Source organism: Elephantulus edwardii, unplaced genomic scaffold (assembly GCF_000299155.1).
Source record: "Elephantulus edwardii isolate Elephantulus edwardi_28Jun2011 unplaced genomic scaffold, EleEdw1.0 scaffold00324, whole genome shotgun sequence".
In the NCBI taxonomy this organism is placed as follows: Eukaryota; Metazoa; Chordata; class Mammalia; order Macroscelidea; family Macroscelididae; genus Elephantulus; species Elephantulus edwardii.
In genome coordinates, this window is record NW_006400074.1 from 2,408,583 (window position 1) to 2,420,427 (window position 11,845).

An 11,845-nucleotide genomic window follows, 5' to 3' on the forward strand; every position below is an offset into this window, starting at 1 on the left:
ATTTAACTACTGAGAATATACTCTAAAGAAATCAGAGGTGCAACTTGAAAAGAGAAATCCCATCTGATTAACTATTCTAATACTGGGAATATACCCTGAAGAAATCAGACCTGCAACACATTTCTGTATAATTCACAGTAACAAGGAGACGGAAATAGCCCAAATGTCTATCAACAAATAAGTGAGTAAGGAAACTGTGACACATTCACACAATGAACACAGCATTGTAAATTAAGAATTTGTGAAACTCTACACAACATGGATAAATTTAGAGAACATGATAGTGAATAAAATCAGCCAGCCATCTGAAATAAACACTGTATAAAATTACTATTATAAAAACAGGATACGGTTCAAATCCACTAGATGCCCTGCTGGAGAAGGAAGGGCAATCTCCTACTGTAGCAGTCAGATCTGATTTGATGGTACACACACACATAAAAATTTAAAAATAAATAAATAAATAATAGGATGGTGAGGAGAAGGAGCAAAATGGACAATGAACCCTATAATGGATTATTGTTGTTGTTATGAAACATCAACTGACTTATAGATGACCCTCCAGCAGGTTTTCACTGTTTAGGAGGAGATTGTTTATCCTTCTCCTGAGGAGTAACTAGTGGATCTGAACCGTAAGCCTTTCAGCTGGCAGCCTGCTCCCTGGGGAAAGAAAGATCAACCTGAAGTAATGAAGGATGAGACATATATGCATAGCGATTAACAATGTGGTACAGGACATGCATGACTCATCTAAGTGAGAGGAAGGGGGGGAAGAGTATGAGGGAAGGTTTACCCAGATAGAAACAACTGTGGAAGGAAAAGGAGGGAGGGAGACTGGAGTTCAGGGAGTGGATGGATAAGGAGAAGGAAGAGAAAGTATACAGCAGGTTTCCATAGGATGTTACCAATAATAACATTATACAACTGTAATTATTATTGTAAGGAAACACAAACAAGTGACTGAATAAAAACCAACTTTTTTAAAAAACCAAATGGATAAAACACTTACATGCAGGTGTTATTAACAGCATCATCAGGACAATGTCCTGAGCAGTAGCACTTAAGAAAAGGCAAAGTATCTTCCGGTGCTAACGTTACTCCATTTTCTGGCTTTTTCTGGTCAGATTCTGACTTCATTCCTGTACCGTGGAGCATGCTGTCTAGATTCTGCCCTGTATTCAAATATAAAAAGAGAATTTCATTTCCATTTTCATGGAAGGCAAGTCTCTAAGAGTGTTCCTTTTGTTTTTGCTCTTTTGTACCTTATTTTGGCAGGGATGGGGGGAATATAGATTTTTTTCATTCATTGTTGTATATTTTCCTCTTTCTCCCTTCTTCCTCCCCCAGTTCACTTTGCAATGCGCCACTTGTTCCATATTGTTGTCTTAACTAAGAAAGAGTTTTCTTAACACAACAGTTGTAGCTAACGTTTCTTTTAAATTCTAGAAAAAGAATTTTCACTCATACAATTAATAATTATTTATCCATAACCTATTCCACACAGAATTGCTACACCAGTAGGGTATATGGAGATAGCAGGTTCATAACCTTAGCTGAAGTGAAATGAAAGACTATTTGTGACATGTGGGGGCTTGTAGTAGTAGCTATTAACCACCCAAATGCACTGCTATTGAGAGCTGCCAAGTGTCGCTGAGTCAACTACAGCTCACAGTGACCCTATGATCAAACCCTTGCCATGCCCTGTGCCACCCATCCTGCAGCTTGCTACCATTCTTGAGCTCACGTGTCACATTCTGTCAATTGATCTTGTTGAAGGTCTACCTCTATTCTTCTAAGTCTCTATCTTCTCCAGTCTTTTTTTCAAAGACTGGCCCCTTCTGGTAACATGCCCAAAGTATACGAGATGAAGTTTCATCATCTTTATCTTTCCGGAACACCTGGTTGTATTTCCTCCAAGTCAGATTTGTTTATTCTTTTGGTAGTCCATGGGATATCTATACTCTTCAATACTACAATTCAAAGGTATGCATTCAGTCTTCCTTATTCAGAGCCCAATTTTTAAAAGTGTAGGAAGCGATTAAACCTACAATGTCCTGGGTCAGACATAGTCTTTAATATCCTTGCTCTTTGGCACTGTGGAGAGGCCCTTGACAGTAGATTCTCCCAATGCAAGACATCATTTGTTGAGTAAAAACTGACAAAAAGTAACACACATGTATATATGGATGGCTAGGAAAAAAGAACGTGATATTAAGCTCAGTTATTTCATTCCTTGAATTTTAATCTTCACTTCCTATGCTGAATGTTTAATAAAGGTATTCATTATTGAATTAACTGACTCAACACTCCAAATACTCCAACAAATACTCCAAAAACCAAATCACCACCCCCTCCAAACTCACTAACAACCCTCGACTTGGTTTTTGAGGCTACAGCTCTGAATGACAGGAGTACCCCTTGTTTCTAACAGCCACTGGGGGGGCTGAACTGATGGAGAAGCAAGGCCTTTTGGTCAGCAGTGCAGCCCACCACAGAGAGACCACCAGAGCTCCCTCATGATCACTCCCCTCACTTGGAGCCGATTCCCAGCTGACCCTCCCAAAACTTTCAAAGACTGAAAATCACATGAGAAGGTATTGCCCACCTTCCTCCAAGGTGGATTCGAGCTGCCTGCCTTTGGGTTGGAAACAAAATTCCTTACATATTGGCCACCAGAGCTCAAGGTGAGGGAATAATATAATGCAAAGTTTTGTAATACTTTAAACAGCTTGGAAATGTAAACTTTAGTTTTTCAGAATCAGTGATTAGAAAAGTCAACCATGTACAAGACAGAGGAGGGGAACATTCCAGAAGGAACAAAATGTCCTGGGCCAGAAGGAACAAAATGTCCTGGGCCAGAAGGAACAAGAGCTGCACTGACAATGAAAAAAGCTGGATGGTCTTGGGCAAGGCCTGTGCCCGTATCAGGCCTCATTTCTTAAAGAAGGGCTCAGAACTAGAGAATGACTGGAGTCTCTTAATCAGTTTTAAACTACTACTGCAATAAAGCAATTGGAAGCTAGCCAATTTAACTGCAGAGAAAAAAATGACAATTGATTCTTAAGATTCTATTAAGTTTGTCCTAGGAGAATGTGGCCACAGGCTGCTGAGCTGCTCCTGGAGAGGGATAAGCTGATCCATTGTATCCTGGAGTTATTAGAACAAGGCTGGGCCAAAGAACATGTTCAGCGTCGACATGTATTACACAGAAAGTCTGGCTACCAACACAGATGCTAGCCCAAACAGGGCTGCAAAATTCAATGTATCAATCTTCCTATTAGTTGTTATGAAGAATAACTAAAACTTAACTCATCTCCTGCAAAATGGAGGCAGAGCTAGTACCACCAACTTGGCTTCTTAAAAATCATGAACTTCCGTGATGCTTTTATAAATGTGAAAATTCCAAGAAAGCTACTAAATTAACATTAGACTCAATACACATATTTAATAACTTAGTATATTCCTCAGTGTTGATCTGGTATCTTATATCATGAAATGGGAGGATGCGAGTAGCAAATATCCCAAGTGTCTTCTATTTAAGTTTTAACCTAAAATGAAGCTAGGAAGGTGTCAAGCAATTAGCAGGCACTGGGGTGACTCCCAGTTGAGATCCTGCCAAATGGACACTGTGTCCTTCTACTAGCTGGTAGTAAGAGTACTTCTCATTTTTCTTTTTAGACTGTTTTTCAATGAAGCCTGTCTTTCCATAAGAAGAAATAGAAGTATTTAGTGTTGTTGCTGATTGCCGTTGAGTAGAAACTCACACTGACCCTATGAACAAAAGGCTTTTCTATAACTATCATCATTTATCAAAGTTCACAGAGTTTCCAGAAGCATGTTGTTCAGGAAGTGGATGCCATTCCTGTTTCCAAACTTGCATTAAACTGGGAGCTCCACAAAACACTGTCTACCATTGGTAACTGTTATGGTATTTGATACCCAATGACATAATGTTCAGTATCACAGCAACCCCAGGTTACTTCAGTAAAGCATATTGACAGAATAGTGCTATACCACTTAGAAGAACATTCCTCAAAAATATAACAACAGACTTTTAAGTACAAAGGCCCTCCCCGAGGACTTGTTGACTCTAAACAAGGGGCTTAACAAAATTTAAAAAACCCAACAAACCAGTATATATAGTATGTTTTTGTTATGTTCTTTTGAGTCGCCTGCGATGTATAGCGAGTCTATGTACAGCAGCTATGAACCCTGTCCTGTCCTGAGCCAGTCTCACTTATTCCGATACACCAACCCCCACTGCCCCAACTACTGTATCAATCCATCTCACCTAGGGTCTTCCTCTTCCGCACTGTCTCTCCACCCTTCCAAGCATGATGTCCTTCTCCAAAGACCAGTCTCTCGTGGCCACATGCCCAAAGTATCTGAGACAGAGCTTCAAATCCTAGCCTCCAAGGATAGACTTGGTTTCACACTCTCCAAGACAGCCTATTTGTTTTCTTGGCAGTCCATGGTATGTTCAAGACTCTTCTCCAGCACCACAACTCAAAGGCATCTACTCTTCTACTGTCATTCTTAGTCATTGTCCAGCTCTCTGAAGCATAAAAAGTAACTGAGAAGACCAAGGCCTGGATTAGGCGTCCTTTAGCCTCTAGGCTGCCATCGTTGCTTTTCAGCACTCTGGAGAGGTCCATGCATATGGACTGAAGCAGGTATTTAGTAATATACAGAAAAAAGTTCTTGCTGAAATAACAGCAAGAAGGAATGGTTCCTGTTCTTATTATTGCCACAGGTCAAGTCACTTTCTGAACCCTTTTGTCTAGCTAAAAAAATGGTAACACTCACCCAACTAAAATCAAGACAGAAGAATACATATAAATCACATGAATGCATAATAATATTTTTTATTAAACAGACTACACTATAAATGAAGGTATTACTAATAACATTCATAATAAAATATCACTGATGTCAGGAAATTTCAAAGTTATATGGCAGTGAAAACACATCCTAGATCACTACTGAGAATTTGGAGTAAAAAAATCTCAATTACAAGAAATTCATCTGATGTTTACAAATTATAGCCTTCAGTATATACCTCAACATTAAACAAAAAATTCTCCAAACTGACCAATAAGCCATAGCATGACAGATGGAGAAATGAGTACAATTGTCAAAAACGTCATTTTATTTGGATCTACAATCAAGGATACCGGAGAAACAGCTGTCAAGAAATTATAAAGAACCTAAACTGAGTGCTGGCGATTTTCTTCTAAAAACTACTTTGGAAAGTCTCAGTCAGTGGCAGCTGAAGCAAACTCTAACTAGTTACAGCCTGTGGCCCAAACACAGGAAGTGTCTCACTTGTCCTAAAGCAGGGATCTCTCGATCTCTCCAAGGGAGGTACCCTGCCACCTCAAAGGCAGCCAGTTGAATTCACCAGCTGCTTCTGAAGAGGAAAAGGGGGCAATCTCCTCCCATGCTATTTACATCCTCAGAAATTCCACTGAAGGGTCAGCTATGAGTTGGCTCCAAGCCCACGGCAATGAGCTTTGTCCTAACATGAACTTCATGACATATTTCAATTCAGAAATTCCCTCCAATGGTCAGGCTAAGGACTCTTTCCCCCCCAATATATGATGCCTGACCACTGCCCAAGCATCCAAGCCTCCTGGAAATGAACATTCGAGTCTCTGAAATGTTCACTGTGTCACTTCTCCATTATCAAAAAGCCTCATCTGACGAGAAAGCCTCATGCTGTCTCCATTACTGGCTCTCAATTAAACACTGCTTTCACTTTCCCGAAGACCAACACCTTACCTTGGAGGCTGGCTGTCATGCACACAGGACAATGAGGCCTCCTGGCTCAGAAACAAAATCTGATTAGATACTACACAGGGCAAATAGGCTGCAAAATATGTCTTTAGAAGGTTAGAAAGATATCGTTCACTTTAAGACTAGGAGGCACCTGACTCAAGCCCTGGAAGATTCAATTGCTTCACCTGCATACAAAAAGATGATGAATAAGGTAGACAAAACAGAACTGATGACTTTGAACTGTGATGCTGGCAAAGAATACTGACTATACCATGAACAGCTAGAAGAACAAACTGATCTGTCTACAGCTGGAACGCTCCTTAGAGGTGAGGAAAGCAAGATACTGCCTCACAAACGTCAAAAACATCAGAAGGGGCCAGTCCCTGGAGAAGGGGATCATGTGTGGTAAAGCAGAGGAGCACGAAGAAAGGAAGTCACTTGACCAGATGGACTGACACAATGACTGTAACAATGGGCTCAAACCCAACAACCTGAGGATGCCACACAACAGCCTGTGTTGGTGCAGGGTCATCAGGAGTGGGAACTGACCCCACTTGTTCCTAAAATCAGCAATGCACAGTTCATGTATTAAACACAGGGAATATAAAGTCTTGATGAAATTGACCAGATCCCTGAAACTTGGCAGGCAGAAAAGAGGAGTAAGCATGTAAACAGACACAATACAAGGTGAAAAGTGACGAGATACAAGTATTCTGTGAAAAGGTCTCCCATGCAAATACAGCTTGGGCTGTCAAAAGAAAGACCTGATTTCTCTAATAGCTCTCAGATCTCACTAAGCAGAGGAATGTATACAATGAAAGACAGCAACCATGGTTCTTCCATTTCTCTTTCCAGCACTAATGTTCTGGTTGTGTTAGAGGTCACTGAGGTGATCTGAACTCGACAGCAGAACACAGAATGGCTGCACTATTTTCTAGGCAGTAATCTTTACAGCCTGTAATACAGACAGTGACTAAGGATGACAGAAGAAGAAATGATGCCTTTGAAATGTGGTGTTTGAGAAGGTACTGAATATCCCACGGCACGCCAAAAGAACAAGCAGATTGATCTTGGAAAAGGTACAGCCAGAGTGTTCCTTGGAGACAAAGATGATTAAACTTCACCTCACATACTCTGAGTATGCTGCTGGAGAGGGACATCATGGTTGGGAAGGTGGAAGGCTGGCAAAAGAGAGAGAAACCCCTGACAAGGTGGACTGACATAATGACTATAGCAATGGGCTCAGCTACATGAAAGACTGTGAGCAAGGCACAGAATATAGTCACGATGGGTCATACCTGACAGTACCTAACAAAAACAATCTTTACTGGAGTACGTCTTCGTCCCACAGAGCCACTAGGTGGAGGTTTTAGTTAGCTGCCATGCATCAGGGCTTGAAGCTGACCTGCTTCTGTGTCTCAATATTGTCCAAAATTGAGCTCTTCTCCTCACGTGGACAAAAGTACCACTTGTGAGTGCTGCTTTGGGTCAACCTTCAAACATTTCTCAAGGTTTTATCCAGGCCTGGACAATAAACAATCTTGACAATGCCAGCTCCCCTGAAGTAAACCCATGGAACTCAGTGCCGTTCTGTGGACAGAAGAGAACCAGCCTTCCATGGGACCAGGCAGGGAAACTTTCTGGATTGTGGCTTCTTTCTTCCATGGAGGGGCTTATGGATTTGGACAACTGACTTTGTGGTCAGCAACCAAGGTCTTGACTACTGTACTATCAGGGCTCCTCTTATCTCAGGTTAGTCAGTAACACATAAGATGAACTATACCAGCAAGGGAGATGGTTTTATCATAACAAGCTCAACTGTGGGTGGTGGTGCTCCTGTCCCCATTTCCTTATCCCAAAAGCGTATAATAGTCATTTGTAACCATGAAAGAAAACACACAAAAAAAGGCAGCAATGTCAACTTAACAGGTTACAGAACAATTGTCAGCGACTACTTATGTTGAAAAGAAAGGTATTTGTTCAATCACTGCTGATGATTTAGTAAGTTACATAAAGCTAAACTTCCTTTCTAAAATTATGACTAAACAAAAACAGGTCAACATATCCATCAGATGTTAGAATTAGACTCTCTTGATGCTCTCAGAATTCCTAGGCTTTAATTTTCATGGGATCAAGTCTTAGAGTAAGTGTTATAATTTTCATTTATAACAAGAAAAGTACAGGGATATTTACTTTTCCAACTCAATTCAAGACAAAGTTACAGCTAAAGTAAAAATGTATTCCCACCAGTTCCCCTCTATGATCCTTCTTAATGACCTCTAAGAAATACCTTTCTATCTTGGTCTTTGGTCTTTTTTTTTTTTTTAATTTTTAAAATTTTTTTTTTGGTCTTTTCTTAAGAGCAAGTATTGTGTCATCATTTGAAGAAATACTTAAATTAATGTTGGTTGAAAAGAAACATAATATACATTTACTGTATTAAAAAACCAGAATTCTCATTTCTCAATTTTATCTCTAATTCCAACCCAGTGGGTAGATTTTGAGTTGTGCAGCTAATCCAAACACAGCTGGTTCAAATACACCACCTACTATGCAGGAGAAAGACAGGTAATCTCTTTTTCTTTCTTTTCAATTATTTGTGTGTGTGTGTGTACCATCAAATTGGATCTGACAGGTACAGGAGGAGATTGTTCCTCCTTCTCCAGCAGAGCATCTGGTGGATTTGAACTATGCAACTCTAGGATTGCAATGCAGCTTCTTGCCACTAGGCCACCAGAACTCGCCTACAGGTAATCTCTTTCTGTGCAATTTATGGCCCAATTGTTTCCGACTTGATGGTAATGAGTGAGTGAGTGATCTATAATTCATTCCATCTAAGGAGAAGTCTGTTACAGATCAACTTGAACTGGGTTGGGAGGATGAGAATTTAGTACCATATAGCCTCTATCTGATACACACACATACTTATAATTGCTGTTCTTTGGTGTCAACAAGTTGATTATAACTCACAGTGATCCCATAAACAACAGATCAAAACTCTGCCTTCCCTTGTTTCAGCCTCACCTTACAAAGATTTTTTTTTCTTTTCAATTTTGGTATTAAAATGGGGATTATTCTGGGAGTGAGATCTGTATTTCATGAAATGAAATTGTCCAATGAAAATGTCAAAAGCTTTAGGCTGCTCATCATGTGCTGTTGTTGATGTGCACCATCAAGTCGGAACCAACCCACAGCTGACCCTCCAGTAGGTTTTCAGAGGCAATAATTCCACGAGAGGAGACTGCCCATCCTTCTCCCACAAAGCAGCTCGTGGATTCACAACCATATGCATTCACGACTGCAGCACAGATTCTTACTACTCCACATCAACTGTAAACAAACACTAAGAACAGCAGCCTGTGATGTCACAAGCATTAAAAACCAAGATATCCAATACATTCTGTGACACACAGTTAAGACTGTGAGTGGCTGTCACTGACTCCCTGGCAGCTGTGACTGCCTTGAAGAGTATGTAATAATGTCCTGACCAGGTCAGCTACAAGCAGCCAACTGGCTGAAGGGGAAGCTTCATCGAGTGTGTGGTCTGAGCCAGATGCACAAAGCAGCATGGAAGAGCTCACTTTTTGCGCAATCTGGATCTTTCATCTGGCTCCTGACCTCTCTGGTTCTTTGGACTTCACCGGCCACCTACAGTACCTGCTGACCTCGCATTCATCAGACTCTGCAGCTACATAACTCAGAAGCCTCTCTGCTGATGTCTTGACCCACAGACTCTAAAGGGCTAAGTCATTTCCTTGAGACAAATCTATCTCTCTGTCCTCCCCCTCTCTCTACACATACTCACACTCTCTCATATCACTAGTTTTGCTTCTCCAGAGATCTTCCTACAAAGCAGTAAGGTTTTATCCCAGTTTAAAATATTATCTGAATTGACCTATACAAGAAATAGTTTATGTACCAACAGTCCATCTGATACTAAGAATCATCACAATAACCTAGTTTGTGCATTTCAAGCAGTGAGCACACAGCTGTAAGATTTTAATACTATTTATAATTAAAATTTTTAGTACTGTGAGGAAACTTCAGTGAGCAAGATATGCAAGGTGCCATTTGTCTTCCTAAAATCTTTGAAGACAATATAATGATGATGATTTACATTTATGCATTGTTGTCTTTCAAAGAAGGCTGAAACATAAATACTTACCATCACTGAGTACTACCACTCTGTGTGCTAGACACCACTTTAGGCAACTTATCTGATCCTTATAGTTACTTGATGCAATGTATTATGAAGTCTGTGTTACACAGAAGAAAATAAGATCAGAGAGGACTGGAACTTTACAAATACTTGAAAAATGTTTCTTACAGTCAAGTAAAAAAATGCTCATGTTTTGCTTTTTGCTTTACTTAAAAGAAAACTATGTTGTTATGGTACACCTTAACCATTCAAGAGACATGAAGCAAAAGAGCAGTTGTAAGAATGAGCACTTTTTAGAGGCGGAAGTAATTACTAACAGAGATAACTAGATCGCTTAAATGACTGTCTATTTACCTTGAACATGAGAAATGATGAGCAGACAGGCTCCCAATAACCTGATGTAAATACACAGCTGGGTCATTGTTCAACTTTTAATGTTTCCTACAAAGTCACCTTAAATAACTGGTTCTGTTATTTCACAAATACAATGACCTTCAGTCAGTGTGATGTTCTTGTAAAAGGCTGCAATCACTGGACAATGACTTCAACTTCACTGCTTTAATACCTGGAAGACAGAAACATGTAAAAAGCAATGAATGTAACTTCTGGAGTTTTGGAAACTTTAAAATCTAAAAGAGAAAAACAAATGCCCAACTGTACTTTTTTAAACTATTTTTTATAAGACTATTTTTGTTTAAAAAATTAAAAAGGCAGTTTAATTCAAAAGCTGCTATAAAGTAGCAATTCTCTCCTATCAGCTCAAAAACAAAATACTGGCAGTCACACGATCAATCCTGATGCTTGGTAACCCCATGTGGTGACATCAAGAGTTACAAAGTCAACAGATGCCTCCTTGGCTGGCTTGTCTGGGAAGTGGCCATTCTTCCAGAGACCTGCTGGGTAGGTCTGAACAGCCAATCTTTCAGTCAGTACCTGAGTACCCACCTGATGCACCATCATGGCTCCTTGATCTCAGATTAATCCCACAAAGCAGCTGAAATCAACAGCCTAACAGTTCTAAAGTAATTAAATTTAACTCAATTCATCACCATCAAGTCAGAATCAACTTATAGCTGACCTTCATTCATTAGGTTTTCAAAGACTGTGTACTGGACAGGAGAGGAATGCCTAACTTTCTCAGAGCAGCTTATCGATTCAAACTGTCCGCCTTTAGGTTGGCAGCGTAATTCCCCCTAGGTCAGGCCAGTTGTTTTTTTTTATGTGCCACTGAGTCGCCTGTGACCCATAGCGACCCTATGTACAGCAGCTCTGAACCCTTCCCTGTCCTGATCCAGTCTTACTAATTTCATCAAATCAACCCCTACTGCCCCAGTTATTATATCAATCCATCTCATCCTGGGTCTTTCTCTCCTGCGCTGTCCCTCCACCCTTCTGAGCATGATATCCTTCTCCAAGGACCAGTCTTTCCTGGCCACATGCCCAAAGTATGTGAGATGGAGCTTCAGAATCTTAGCCTCCAAGGAAAAACTTGGTTTAATCCTCTCCAAGACAGACCTATTTGTTTTCTTGCCAGTCCAAGGTATGTTCAAGACTCTTCTCAACACCACAATTTGAAGGCACTGATTCTTCTTCTGTCATCCTTAGTCAGTCCAGCTCTTTGATGCATATCAAGTAATTACAAAGACCAAGGCCTAGATTAGGCACACCTTAGGCTCTAGACTGACATCATTGCTTTTCAGTCCTTTTGAGAGGTCCCCAACAGCTGATTTTCCAATGCAATTCGTATTTTGATTTCCTGACTGCTAGTGTTAAAGAGTGTTGATTGGGGGAGGAGGGTAAAGAAAAAGTGCAACAATGAACGAATGAAAATCCAAAATCTCTGTAAATGTTAATGAAAAGCAATAAAATAAAATTAAAAAAAAAGTGTGTTGATTGTGGAGCCAAAGA

General features: G+C 40.2%; 1 protein-coding gene across 1 annotated transcript in view; it reads right to left on the bottom strand.

The window, feature by feature from the left end:
- BMPR1A (bone morphogenetic protein receptor, type IA) overlaps positions 1-10,358 on the bottom strand; it is a 79,418-nt gene extending 69,060 nt beyond the window's left edge. Inside the window, exons 1-2 of the mRNA XM_006901395.1 lie at positions 10,292-10,358; positions 1,010-1,172 (exon numbers count right to left, since the gene is read on the bottom strand). Of these exons, the coding sequence (XP_006901457.1) occupies positions 1,010-1,172; positions 10,292-10,358 (230 nt within the window). The remainder of the gene's footprint in view (positions 1-1,009; positions 1,173-10,291) is intronic.
- Positions 10,359-11,845: the final 1,487 nt, after the last annotated feature.